General features: G+C 32.5%; 6 protein-coding genes across 6 annotated transcripts; 2 read left to right on the top strand and 4 right to left on the bottom strand.

Moving 5' to 3' along the window:
• Positions 1–210: 210 nt before the first annotated feature.
• Positions 211–2229, bottom strand: BN7_2864 (uncharacterized protein; the record flags this gene model as incomplete). The annotated part of the gene is made up of 1 exon (XM_011276557.1): positions 211–2229. One exon carries the CDS (start codon positions 2227–2229, stop codon positions 211–213), a length of 2019 nt encoding a protein of 672 aa, XP_011274859.1.
• Positions 2230–3382: 1153 nt separating this feature from the next.
• On the top strand, positions 3383–4222 carry PMU1 (putative phosphomutase; the record flags this gene model as incomplete). Its single annotated transcript, XM_011276558.1, has 1 exon — positions 3383–4222. One exon carries the CDS (start codon positions 3383–3385, stop codon positions 4220–4222), a length of 840 nt encoding a protein of 279 aa, XP_011274860.1.
• A 152-nt stretch (positions 4223–4374) lies between these two features.
• Positions 4375–4989, top strand: BN7_2866 (uncharacterized protein; the record flags this gene model as incomplete). Its single annotated transcript, XM_011276559.1, has 1 exon — positions 4375–4989. One exon carries the CDS (start codon positions 4375–4377, stop codon positions 4987–4989), a length of 615 nt encoding a protein of 204 aa, XP_011274861.1.
• A 77-nt stretch (positions 4990–5066) lies between these two features.
• On the bottom strand, positions 5067–6233 carry LDH1 (triacylglycerol lipase; the record flags this gene model as incomplete). The annotated part of the gene is made up of 1 exon (XM_011276560.1): positions 5067–6233. The coding sequence occupies one exon, from the start codon at positions 6231–6233 to the stop codon at positions 5067–5069; it is 1167 nt and encodes a 388-aa protein (XP_011274862.1).
• A 702-nt stretch (positions 6234–6935) lies between these two features.
• On the bottom strand, positions 6936–8606 carry STL1 (Sugar transporter; the record flags this gene model as incomplete). Its single annotated transcript, XM_011276561.1, has 1 exon — positions 6936–8606. The coding sequence occupies one exon, from the start codon at positions 8604–8606 to the stop codon at positions 6936–6938; it is 1671 nt and encodes a 556-aa protein (XP_011274863.1).
• Positions 8607–10855: 2249 nt separating this feature from the next.
• On the bottom strand, positions 10856–12535 carry STL2 (Sugar transporter; the record flags this gene model as incomplete). Its single annotated transcript, XM_011276562.1, has 1 exon — positions 10856–12535. The coding sequence occupies one exon, from the start codon at positions 12533–12535 to the stop codon at positions 10856–10858; it is 1680 nt and encodes a 559-aa protein (XP_011274864.1).
• Between the last annotated feature and the right edge of the window lie 711 nt (positions 12536–13246).

The following is a 13246-nucleotide window of genomic DNA, read 5'->3' on the forward strand; positions in this document are numbered from 1 at the left end:
ATGTAGCTGTACCTTATATGTACTTTGAAGTTAATATTGAACTGTTTCCTAAAACAATTGTACTCCAATGATTCGAATCTCCTACTCTACATTAACGACCAAAACATTACACGATTAAGTTTCAAAAATAACATTATAATAAATTAAAAATTAAATAAACAAAATAAACAAAAATAATACGTAATTTAGTCATGATACCATCCATATCCATTAATTCAATTTAAACCTTTTATCAATTCTTTTAGACCTTCTATGACTTTTTCTTCCTTTTCCTTTCCTATGATTACGAATTTCAACCCCATAATATTCATTATCCTCTGAAAAACATTCTTCTTCCTCAAGTGGTTGTCTTCGTCTCGACTGGATTTGATGCATTATCGTTTCTGGTGACACTTCCTCTCCATCTTCACTTACAGATTTTTCAGTTTCTTCTGGATCTGTATTGGAAAGAGGAGCATGAACAGGAGAATCATTGACAATGTTTTCAGCTGCTGGTGGATTTATTGGAGAGTTTGGATCACCTTGCATAGGAGGCATTGGGTTATTAAAAGGTTCAAAAATTGGAGCTGGCATTGGCATTGGGTTGAACATTGGAACAGGAATTGGTATTGGGTTGAACATAGGAACAGGCATTGGCATTGGGTTGAACATCGGTGCTGGTACTTGCATTGGGTTGTAAGGTCCAAACATTGGAGCTGGCAATGGAGCTGGGTTGAAAGGTGCAAACATTGGAGCTGGCATTGGCATTGGAGCATGCATTGGAATGAAAGGACCAACCATTGGGTTGAAAGGTCCAGCCATTGGGTTAAGAGGACCAACCATTGGGTTAAAAGGACCAACCATTGGATTTAAAGGACCAAACATTGGTATTCTAGAACGCTCAATAGGGCGTATTGGACGAAACATTGGTGATAAGGGAGCTGTTAAAGGAGTGTCAACAAACTCGTATTCATCTTGTTCAACATCCATAGTAGGTATTCCTCCTTGATACCACCACTCTGGAACTTCTTCTTCATCAGAATCTGATTCAACATCAGAATCTTGAGGTGGTAAAGTTAAACTCATTGATAAAAGCTCTTCGTAAGTCTCAACCATAAGGTCCTGAGACACAAAAGGATGAACATATGATGGATCTGTACTTCTTTTCTTGTAGTTTCGGATAATTTCCCATGGTGGTAAAGCAAATGGTTGTATATGGCCAATGGTTTCTAATACATCTGTGTATGCAATCATATGTAAACCTGGGTTAAGTGGGATGAAATAATTAGTATCATATTTTTCACCAGAACCATCACCATTGACAAAATACATTGCTCTATAACGTGCTGTACTTAATGGTTCTTCCTTATGTAACACATGACTTTCATAGAAATGAGTGAAATATTCAGCGAATGGAGCTTGTGAATCCTTATTAAATGAAAAACTTGCAAGACATGCTTGTCTATGATCAGACTCTAAATGATATGGACAAGTGACTGACAATTCAGGTTTTTCATTAACTGGTAATCCATTACCATCATCTCTAAAGACCAATGTATCACCAATATATGGTTGTGGAGCTTTTTTACCATTTGTATAGATACCATGATGTTCTCTTAAATGTTTCTCATAATCACCGTTGAGGACATCAAAAAATTGTTCAGTTTTATATTTTTGAGGGAAATAAGATGGTGTACAAACTGGACACAAAAGTGAGTAAGATTCCAATGAATCAAATGTTCTACCATTGATTAAAGCAGCTTTACGAGGGTAACGATAAACGTTTAATGATGGATTTTTACCAAAAGCAGCAGCATATGAACCCAAACCTGTAACTGAATTGTAATCATTTTTGAACTGTTTAGTATCATCATGAGTATATCTGTTTGGTTTTTGTAAAGTCTCGACATGGAGAGCATCCCAAGGAAATATATATGATGGCTTCTCTTTATATAACGCATGAAATTGGTAATAATGAGTGATATATTCTGCGAATGGATATTGAGAATTTTCATCATATGCAAAACTAGCAAGACAAGCACGATCATGATCAGTTTCTGAATGATGTGGACATGTGATTCTCAACTCTGGAGTTTCGACAAGTTGTAATCCATTACCATCATCACCAACGGCCAATCTATTACCAATATGTGGACGTGGTGCTTTTAAACCATTGAAGCTTTCAACGAAATCACCATTAGCAGCATTGTTTGGGATCCGTGAAGTATTAGTTGGGCAAATGTAACACATAATTGAAAGTTAAAAGATAATTGTTTGTTTGTTTGTTCGTTAATATAGTTGTTCTGTATTACCTAAGCGTTGTATGCGACTCTTAGTAATCTGTATAGTAATAAATATAGTTTGTTTGGGGGAATTTTAAAAGCTTTATGATTTGAAAGTTTGTTTTATAATCAGAAAGTGAAGAATAAGAAGATAAAATTAAAATGAATAGATGAAGGAATTCCTTTACTTTTATATTTTTCTGTTGAGCTGCAGAGCACACTGAATTTTCAAATTTTCTGTTCAATGGTGAGTTTTTAGATGAGTTGAGGGTTGAGGGTTGAGAGAGTTTAAGATGAGTATATAATTGATTAATACATGAAGACTTCTGTGAGATACTCATTATAATACTCTTAAATTGATATTTCATTTCAGCTCTGTTTCCATAATGTTCCAATAGTTTTAATAGTTCTAATAATTGCAACATTGAGAACTGATTTTGAGATCAATTTCACGTATTGTACATAGTCAAGTCAATGATCGTTGTGAAAGTCCAGACTAATTAGACTGATAAAGAATAGGATCTTTATATAACTCTCTTTTAAGTTTTATAACCCAGGTCCCATGGTATGTATTCAATCAGAATTTATGCCATAAAGTCATAAATGCATTTTGATAATACGGAGTACTATAGATAGTTTTAGATCAATAGTCAGACACGGATTGTTGGAGAGTACATAATTTATGTTGAAAAGATTGTAGTTATTATCTTTTAATGCACTAATGTAGGCTTGGTAACAATTTTCAGGTATTGATCTTTGGTTGTGAGCTTATTATAAGTTGAAGAGGTTATTGTTACATAATCTTGAACTATATCACGTACTCAACTTAAGTTCAAGACATGCTCACTCATCTCTTATTAAATAACCTACCATCATCACTTTACTATGAATTGTCAGATCCATTCTTCAATTAATCAATTAAGAAGATTGTCATGCTTTGATAATCGATAAATATCGGTGATCTGAGATTCCCACAGTACGACGACCCATGTGTTTGGTTTTTGACGCATTTTCAATTTCACTGAAGAGGTTATTTACCATGAAGCGAATATAAATAACCAGAATATCTGCTCTAAAGATCAAGACCTGAGATACGAAATAACTACAAAGCACCCATCAAAATGGTTTATATTCCAACATTGATCAAATACGCCACTGCATTCACTGCAACTTCATTCACTTCAAAAAATTATTTTAAACAATATGAAGATTCTTCAATAATTACCACTGAACAAGATAATTTTGGTCTTAGAACTGATAAATTCCCTAATGGATTCAATGATTTGATAAAGAAATTGGATAGTAAAAATGCTGAAGATCCTTCTAAAAAGAGGAAATTAATCTTTTTAGCAAGACATGGTGAAGGATGGCATAATGTTTTAGGAAATGAATTAAAAGATTGGAATGATATTTCTAAACATGATACATATGAAAATTATACATTATTTGATGCTGATTTAACTCCAAAAGGTGAATCTGAAATAAAAGACTTACATCAATATTGGGTTAAACAATTAAATGATGGTTCTGTACCTTATCCTGAAACTTTTTATGTTTCTCCATTAACTAGAACCATTCATACTTTCAATTTAACATTTCAAAATGAATCCATTAATGCTTTGATTGATGAAGATTTAAGAGAACGTTATGGTGAACAAACTCCAGAGAAGAGACATAACAAGACATATATACATGAGGTTTTATTACCACAAGGTTCATTTATTGAACCATTCACAGAACAAGATGAGCTTTGGAAACCTGATGAAGAGGAATCAAACAAACACGTTAGAGAAAGAGTCACCAAATGGTTAACACAGTTATTTGAAGATGATGAATTGGTTATAAGTGTAACTAGTCATGGTGGTACGATTTCACAAATTTTAAAAGTGATTGGCCATCCAAAATACTCGTTGAAGCCTGGACAGTTGATTCCCGTTGTTGTGAAGGCGAAAAGCAAATAGAGATCCTTTTGATAAGTATATTTTTGTTGTTGATGTTTTCTTTGTAGTTGATGTCTTAGCGGCTAATTCTCATCGCGCTTTATTTCAAGTATAAACAAATCCTTCAACACTTGGTGATACTCAGATTTTCAAGGAAAGAACACCGTCACAAAATGGTTCATTTGAAAATAACACTTCCAATTCTTTTGATTTTGATAGCTTATACTCACTTCAGATCATCACCAGTAGAGATCTCAACTTTATCAAATCCAACAAATGCTCCTTCAGAAATATTCAATCAAAATTGTATCAAAGATACTCAAGTTATATATTCATTCACAAATCTATTAGGAGTCTTAATAACATCTGGTCTTTATGATGAAACAAGAGAATTACAACATGCAGCCACTGCTTATACACTATACTATAAATTACAAAACTTAGGAACCGTTACAGATATTGATCAAGTCACTAGAAATGATATTGAAAAATGGCAAAATTATCTAAGATTATATCTATCAAAAGAAGATTTTGAAGGTAATGTTGAACCAATTTGTGAAATTCAAGTACTCAAGATACAAAATGGTGATAAAGATGTTGTATTAACTTATGGTACTGATTTAGAAAAAGTTGAAAAAGTTCAATATGAAAATTTGATCAAAAGAGAATGGGATTTAGTTCAAAAAAGTAATGAATATGGTTTCAAGGATTTAGAATGGGATAAAATTTTGGTTTTAAGTGGTGTTATCATTGGTACTGGGAAATTGATAAAATTGATTGGATTTTGAGACAATTACAATTGACTACTAGGAATAAACACATAAACGCAAAAAAATAAATAAACATTAGAATAGAACTTTCATGATTATTGTTCATTGGCAATTTGTGATCTAACATCATCAATATGATTCTTGGATAAATTTGGATTCAAATTTGATAAAAATTTAGCCAATATCAAATTTAAACTTTTGTAAGATTCTAATATAAAATTATGACCTGAATTTTCTAAAACTTCATAAGTAGAAACTCCTGATCCAATTAAATCATAATAAGTTGATCCACCTCTTTTAGTTAATTTATCATCTGATGCATCAATTATTAAAATCTTACCATGATTTTGTTCAATAATTTGTGATGATTCTAATGCATCACTAACACTTAATGGAATCCAATTTTTAGCATGTTTAATAAAATTTGATGAATTTGTTAAAAGATTAAATCTAAATTGTTTAAATTTTAAAAAATCTGATGTATCTTCATTATGAAATAATCTACCCATAGAAATACTTTTAATATTATTTAATCTATCCAATTTTCTGAAAAATTCAAATAATATTGGCAATCTAGCAAATAATCCAAGGAAAAATTTCTCCTTTTTAGTTCTTATTAATGGGATTTTAGGTGGTGCTAATAATATAAGACTTTTAACATTTGGTATTACTGTATTCAATTTCAATATCACTTGTGTACCATATGAATGACCAATAAGAACAATATCACGACCAATATATCCATTGGATTCTAATTGTTTATGAACAACTTCAACAAAATTATCTAAAGTTAATTTAAAATTTGAATTTATATCCTGTGATCTACCTGAACCTGGTAAATCAATTGCAAAAATATCAGTTATACCTGCAAATTCTTTTATAATTTCATCAAATTGTTGGAAATTACCTCCTAATCCATGAATAAATACTAATACTGGAGTTTCATTAATTTTAGATTCTAAATTTGTAATAATTTCATTTGATAATGAACTATTATTCAATTGTGTACTAAGAGGATGTGGAACTTTAATACCAAATAGTTTACCAACATTTTCAACATCATCTATAAAACTATATGTATTTGTGATATCTGATGTAAATGTTTCTTCATCTTGAATCAATGCTTTTTCTAATTCTGTATTTTTTGAATATAAAAGGAATTGACTTAATAATTTAAAACTATAAATTATTTTTGGAATAAATGATTTAGGAACTTCATGTTGTTCCTGTTTAGCTAGTTCTTTATATTGTTCTAATGACATTATCTTCAACGATTGATTCGATAAACTCCTTGAAACGTTATCAATTGATCAAACGACTTGATTATCAAACTCATAATTTGTTTATCTATATAAAAGTCCCTTATACTAACAAAATTGTGGCATCTTGAAACTTCAAAATATCCCAGAAAACTACCAAATTAGGAAATTGCCCACATTTGCAAAAAGTCTCCGTTTCATAGTCTTGCAAAATTTTAACTCCGTCGGTGATCTTGAAATCTTGAAACGCCAGACCCTGATTACCGCATTGGGCAAAAACTTTCCTTATAAGTCATAAAATTTTTAATAGAGGAAATATTTATTCCCAACTTGTTTCAACAATAACAATTAATTTTCATGTACTTCATGTATTCCATGTAATGGGTACGAGAATGTTCAGAATGTGCGGCATGTATGTCAATTAAAGCATAGAGTATCCTAGTTTAGGTCAAATAGACTTGTAAAATATTTCTTGGAGCTTTGTAACAATACTTTTTTGATGTGGTCTTGTGATTCCAGAATTAGCATAGTATTCTATAGATCTAGATACCAATTACCATATCGAGGCTAAAAAACTATACATAAAATTTAGGGCTGAATACAATGTAGTACAAATATTTATGAATATTACAAATTATTTATTATAAAAGAACAAAACTAAACAAACCGCATATGATAAACCTGTTTATATGTTTATAAAGTCGTCTAAGCATTATCATCACCTTTTTTGGCAAATAAACCATTATCTTGTGAATTTGGGGTATCAGTTCCTGAGGTACCTTCTTTTTCGGCATCAGGAATATCAGCTGAAGCTTTATCATCGAATCCATCATTTTCAAATTCAATTTCATCGAATAAACCTAATTCAACAGCAGCTTTTTCAACTTCTCTATGGTTCATCTTTGGCATAGTTTGAGCAACTCTCCAGACATATTGTTTTTCAACATGAGCTTTAGCAAATAAAATATCAACTTCTTCTAATGAACGACCAGCAGTTTCTGGGTAGAAGAAGAAAATAATTGGAACAAAAAGGAAGTTCAAACATGCAAAGAATAAATAACAACCCCAACCTGCGGAACCAATGAAAACTGGTGTGAACATAACAACAGCAAAATTTGTTAACCAATTGGTACATGTGGAAATAGCTGAAGCAATAGTTCTGGTTCTTAAAGGATTGATTTCTGGTGGATAAACCCATGGTAATGGTAAAATGGTGAAAGCAAAGAAAACAATGAATAAGAATAAACCAACAGCAGCACCCTTAGCAGTTTCTTCAGTTTGTTTAACTAAACAACCAAATGTAATCATGAATGAACAACCTTGACCGATAGCACCGATTAAGAATAAGTTTCTTCTACCTAATCTTTCAATTAAAAGGAATGATGGAATAGTAGCTAAAGCATAAATAGTGGAGAAAACACCACCCATTATTAATGGCATTTTACCTTTCAAACCAATAGTTTCTTCGAATAAAACGGTAGAATAATAGATAGCAGCGTTACAACCAGTGAATTGTTGGAAAAATTGAGTAGAAGAACCAATCAACATTCTTCTGAAATGTTGAGTTTTACCACCAGTGAAAACATCTTTTAATGAAAGTTGAGATTTAGATAATTTATCAACACCATCTTGAATGGCAGCAGCTTCTTCTTGAACACCTTCATCTTCCATACCAACACCGTTCAAAGCAGCTAAAATGTAGACAGCTTCATCTCTTCTACCTTTACCTAATAACCATCTTGGTGATTCTGGTAAATGAAGGGCAAAGAGCATGACGAAGAAAGCGAAGAAAATTTGGAAAGCAACTGGGAATCTCCATTGTGATGAGTTTTCAACATATGACATACCAAAATCAACCCAGTAAGCAACAAAAGTACCAATAGCAATAACTGAACCTTCCAAGTTAACTAACATACCTCTCTTTTCTGGTCTTGACATTTCTGATTGCCAAACTGGAATAGTAGCAGTATTCATACCATTACCAATACCAGTAATAACTCTACCAACAACGAATTGACCAGTACCCCAAGCATCTCTAAAAGCTGTGACGGAAATAATAGTACCAATGATAATAATGAAAGCACCAATGATAATTAATGGTCTTCTACCAATTTTATCACCTCTGAACATCGCAAATAAAGCACCAAAGAAACAACCAATTTCATAACAAGCTGTGACGGCACCTTGGTTAACTTGATTACCTTTTGTAGCTGGGAATTCATAGTTAAACTCTTCACCAGTAATTAAACCAGACATAAGACCTTGATCATAACCGAATAAAGAGAAACCTAGAGTAGAAGTCACAGTGACAGCTGCTCTAAGACCTCTACCAGTGAACCCGGAGGTATTTGTTCTTGATTTCCAATCTAAACCCATAACGTCTTGTGTTTAAAGTTTGGATGTGTATAAGATTCAAGAAAGAAGTTGTGATCAATTTCTGGGCACTGGGCATTGGGGAATTACCAGGATATTTATATGTTCGTTGATTGAATGTTTTTTAAAAACTTTCCTAAAACAGTGCTATTTTCTTTTACAAGCGTCGATACATATAAAACATAAATTTTGACGTACTTAACTATGTATTTGTTAGTCAAGTTTAGTGGGAAAATTTCTGTAAAGTACTATAATAAAATTCATGATGTAATTTCGTGTCCGTAGATTTAAAATTTAAAAAAAATTTAATCCGGTTTGTGTCTCTTACGATGTTTTAACTACTAGTCTTCGTGTGGACGGAACCAATAATTCAAGGTAGGGCCAAGATGAGCCAAGTTTTTCTGCACATTTGACGCTGTTTCATGTACAGCTCGGACCCAAGTCAATTTTCGCGAAAATTTATGTGAATTGACTTGAAAGTCGCTGTTTTTGACTTGGAAGTCACATTGACTTTAAAGTCAAAGTCAACATGATTTGACTTTGGGCTTTTTCCAAGTCACTTTTCGCGAAGGTTTTTAGTAAAAATTTACTGATAATTGAAAAGTTTTTGCCTAAAATTTTGTAATCTTGTAGTTCTCATTTCTCAATTAACGCGTACTCTTCTAGATTGCAAAAAGCAGTGTTGGAATTTGGCTTTTTTGAGACAAAATAAAATTCAGAAAATCGATTATGTAAAAATCATCAATTTATTATCCGAAAAAGGAAATGTTCTGGTTCGCGAATTTCTTTTTGACTTTGGGATGACTTGGAATTGACTTTGGAAAGTCATTGACTTTGAAGTCAAAGTCAGTACCTAAATGACTTCGGTCCGAGCTGTAGTTTCATGTATGACATTATTTCGAGGTCACCACTCATTTCCGGAACATAAATAAACATAAACTTTTTAAAAGAAAAAAAAAACATCACATATAGGAATTTGTTCGGTGAATTTAATTAAGGTTAAACTCTATTTTTTTGTGAGTGTTTAGCATATTTCAAGCTTGCGTGACTTATTGATTCCTTTATTGTAAAAGCTGGTTGTAGGCTTGCTATTAGTATGCTAGTAATGAGCCGCAAATGTGATGACTTATGCTGGTGGGTGGTTGGTGCTTGACAGCTTTTCAAAGCTGGTTCATAGACAGCAAGACCAGCTTTAAATTATCTGGAGAAATAGTCACAGTCCCGTCTAGACTTTCTGCTCATCGGTCTTTATCCCCGTTCAACTCCACCAAAAAAGCTCCCAGTGCTCCGTCAAAATTAAGCCGCCTAGATGTTAGACTCTGGAGCTGAAGACCGGCTTTTTTTTATTTTGATCTTACGATTTCATAGCAACGCGTAAATTAATGCTTGAGTCTTCAAAATTCTGATTTACGGCGCGGATCTCTAGTCTTGAACAGGTCGAATAGACTATTTTTTGAACTTAATTTTACGTAGTTAAGTAGGTACAGCGTAGCTTAAAAGTAAAGATCGATTAAATTCTATCTATAATCTTCAAAATATAGGCTCTTAAAGAACTCAACTTTTAAAATACTATAACATTCCGAAAATTATGGACCAAGTCTTGCGGTTACATATTGTACGAGCGAATGATCAACAGCTGCGTACCTGAAATTACAATTCTTCTAACTTCTTCTTGTAGAAATCAATATAACCAATAAACCACTTTAGAGCGCAAATTAGCCGATTATACAATGTTAATCACCACCACAACATCGATATATCACGCAAATAAAACATCAACGCTTCTTTGTTGGGGAAAAGTAATTACTAATTATAGTTTTCCCGGAGAAATAGTTGTAAATCATGGAAATAGAACGACCACGCAAGATTTGTGGTGTATGAGTATGGGGTTAATACGAGATGTGTTTTACCAGTTTTACAATCATACAGAAGATGAATTAACTGAACACTAAACACTAAACATTAATGCTCGAGCGCTTCAAAATAACATTTTAATAGAGCGGCCCAGGCCGATGAACCAAATCTGATTAATTTTATAGATCTATAGAAAGCATAAATATTAAATAACGATCTAGCAGCTGTACATTTATATGTCAATTAAGGCATGAATTTAGAGTTATCAGAAAACGTTGAATATATTATTGTACGAAAATTCATTAGAAAATTAGCTAATTAATAATTTATTATAAAAAGAACAAAATTAAACAAACCGCATGTAAGAGAAATCCATTATTATATGTTTATAAAGTCGTCTAAGCATTATCGTCACCTTTTTTACTTAATAAACCATTGTTGTTATCTTGTGAGCTTGGGGTATCAGATCCTGAAGTACCTTCTTTTTCAGCAGCATCTGGGATATCAGCAGAAGCTTTATCATCGAAACCATCATTTTCAAATTCGATTTCATCAAATAAACCTAATTCAATAGCTGCTTTTTCAACTTCTCTGTGGTTCATTCTAGGCATAGTTTGTGCAACTCTCCAGACGAATTGTTTTTCAACGTGAGCTTTAGCAAATAAAATATCAACTTCTTCTAATGAACGACCAGCTGTTTCTGGGTAATAAAAGAAAATGATTGGAACGAAAAGGAAGTTCATACATGCAAAGAATAAATAACAACCCCAACCGGCATCTTTAATAAAGATTGGTGTGAACATGACAACAGCGAAATTTGTCAACCAATTGGTACATGTAGAAATAGCTGAAGCAACAGTTCTTGTTCTCAAAGGATTGATTTCTGGTGGATAAACCCATGGTAATGGTAAAATAGTGAAGGCAAAGAAAATGATGAATAAGAATAAACCAACAGCAGCACCCTTAGCATTTTCTTTGGTATCTTTAACTAAACAACCAAAAGTAATCATAAATGAACAACCTTGACCAATTGCACCAACTAAAAATAAGTTTCTTCTACCTAATCTTTCAATCAAGAAGAATGATGGAATAGTAGCTAAAGCATAAATGGTAGCGAAAACACCACCTAAAATCAATGCCAATCTCTTTTCTAAATTAATAGTTTGTTCAAATAAGACAGTGGAGTAATAAATAGCAGCGTTACAACCTGTAAATTGTTGAAAGAATTGAGTAGAAGAACCAATCAACATTCTTCTGAAATGTTGAGTTTTACCACCAGTGAAAACATCTTTTAATGAGGCTTGGTTTCTGGAGACTTTTTCAACACCATCTTGAATAGCAGTAGCTTCTTCTTGAACACCAACGTCATCCATACCAACACCATTCAAAGCAGCTAAAATGTAGACAGCTTCATCTCTTCTACCTTTACCTAATAACCATCTTGGTGATTCTGGTAAATGAAGAGCGAAGATCATAACAAAGACTGCAAAGAAAATTTGGAAAGCGACTGGGAATCTCCATTGGGATGAATCATCAACATATGACATACCAAAATCAACCCAGTAAGCAACAAAAGTACCAATGGCAATAACTGAACCTTCCAAGTTGACTAACATACCTCTCTTTTCAGGTTTTGACATTTCTGATTGCCAAACTGGAATAGTTGCAGTATTCAAACCATTACCAAGACCTGTGACAACTCTACCAATAACGAATTGACCAGTACCCCAAGCATGTCTGTATGGAGTAACTGAGATAATAGTACCAATGATAATAATGAAAGCACCAAGGATAATTAACGGTCTTCTACCGATTTTATCACCTCTTAACATCGCAAATAAAGCACCAAAGAAACAACCAATTTCATAACAAGCAGTAACAGCACCTTGATTAACAGCATGATCTTTAGTAGCTGGGAATTCATAGTTAAATTGTGGACCAGTAATCAAACCAGACATAAGACCTTGATCATAACCGAATAATGAGAAACCTAAAGTAGCTGTTACTGTGACAGCAACTCTAAGGCTTCTACCTGTGAAACCAGATGTATTTGTTCTTGATGTCCAATCTAAACCCATCTTGTTAATGTGTTTAGTTCAATAATAAAGTATACTATAAAAGAAAAATAATAAAATCATGATAATGCTTCAAATTCTGGGGGAATTGTAAGGATATTTATATTTTCCAATTCATATATTTGAGTTTCCTAAAGCAGAGGGATTTCCATTACCAAAATAGTTACATATTGATTAAAAATTTAAACCTTAACTATGTATTTTCCATAATATAGACTATATTTCATGATATATTCTTGGATTTTTACTTTCTTGGCGGGAGACTGATTGATGTAATGACTGCAATAAAGGCCAAGATCTATAAACTTTAAAACATATAATTGACCTTGTGAGAAGTGGATAAGACATGAGTTGAAAGTTGAGAGACTAGCATGGACTTTAAAGGTTTTCTGGTGGAAGAATATTTAGCCTAATCATTTGATATGTTGTTGTTGTGTATGGAGATGATTTTAATTAATTCCGAAAAAAAATTAGAAATATGCCATGTTTCGCGTTCTCAACCTACCACTATTTTTGTTAAAGTTTTGAAGATTAGCCTGTCTACAGCTCAATCTATAATCTTTGAGAATAGTAGCTTATATTAGTTATTTTAAGTTGTAATCGATGTATTAATTTACCATGTAAGCGCTTTATGAAAATAAACTTGATGATAAGGTATCAATATTCAATTGTAGTTCTTCTAATAATCATAAGTTGCACGTTGTAGGGACTGTA

This window comes from Wickerhamomyces ciferrii, contig 00075 (genome assembly GCF_000313485.1).
Source record: "Wickerhamomyces ciferrii WGS project CAIF00000000 data, strain NRRL Y-1031 F-60-10, contig 00075, whole genome shotgun sequence".
NCBI classification, from domain to species: Eukaryota; Fungi; Ascomycota; class Saccharomycetes; order Phaffomycetales; family Wickerhamomycetaceae; genus Hansenula; species Hansenula ciferrii.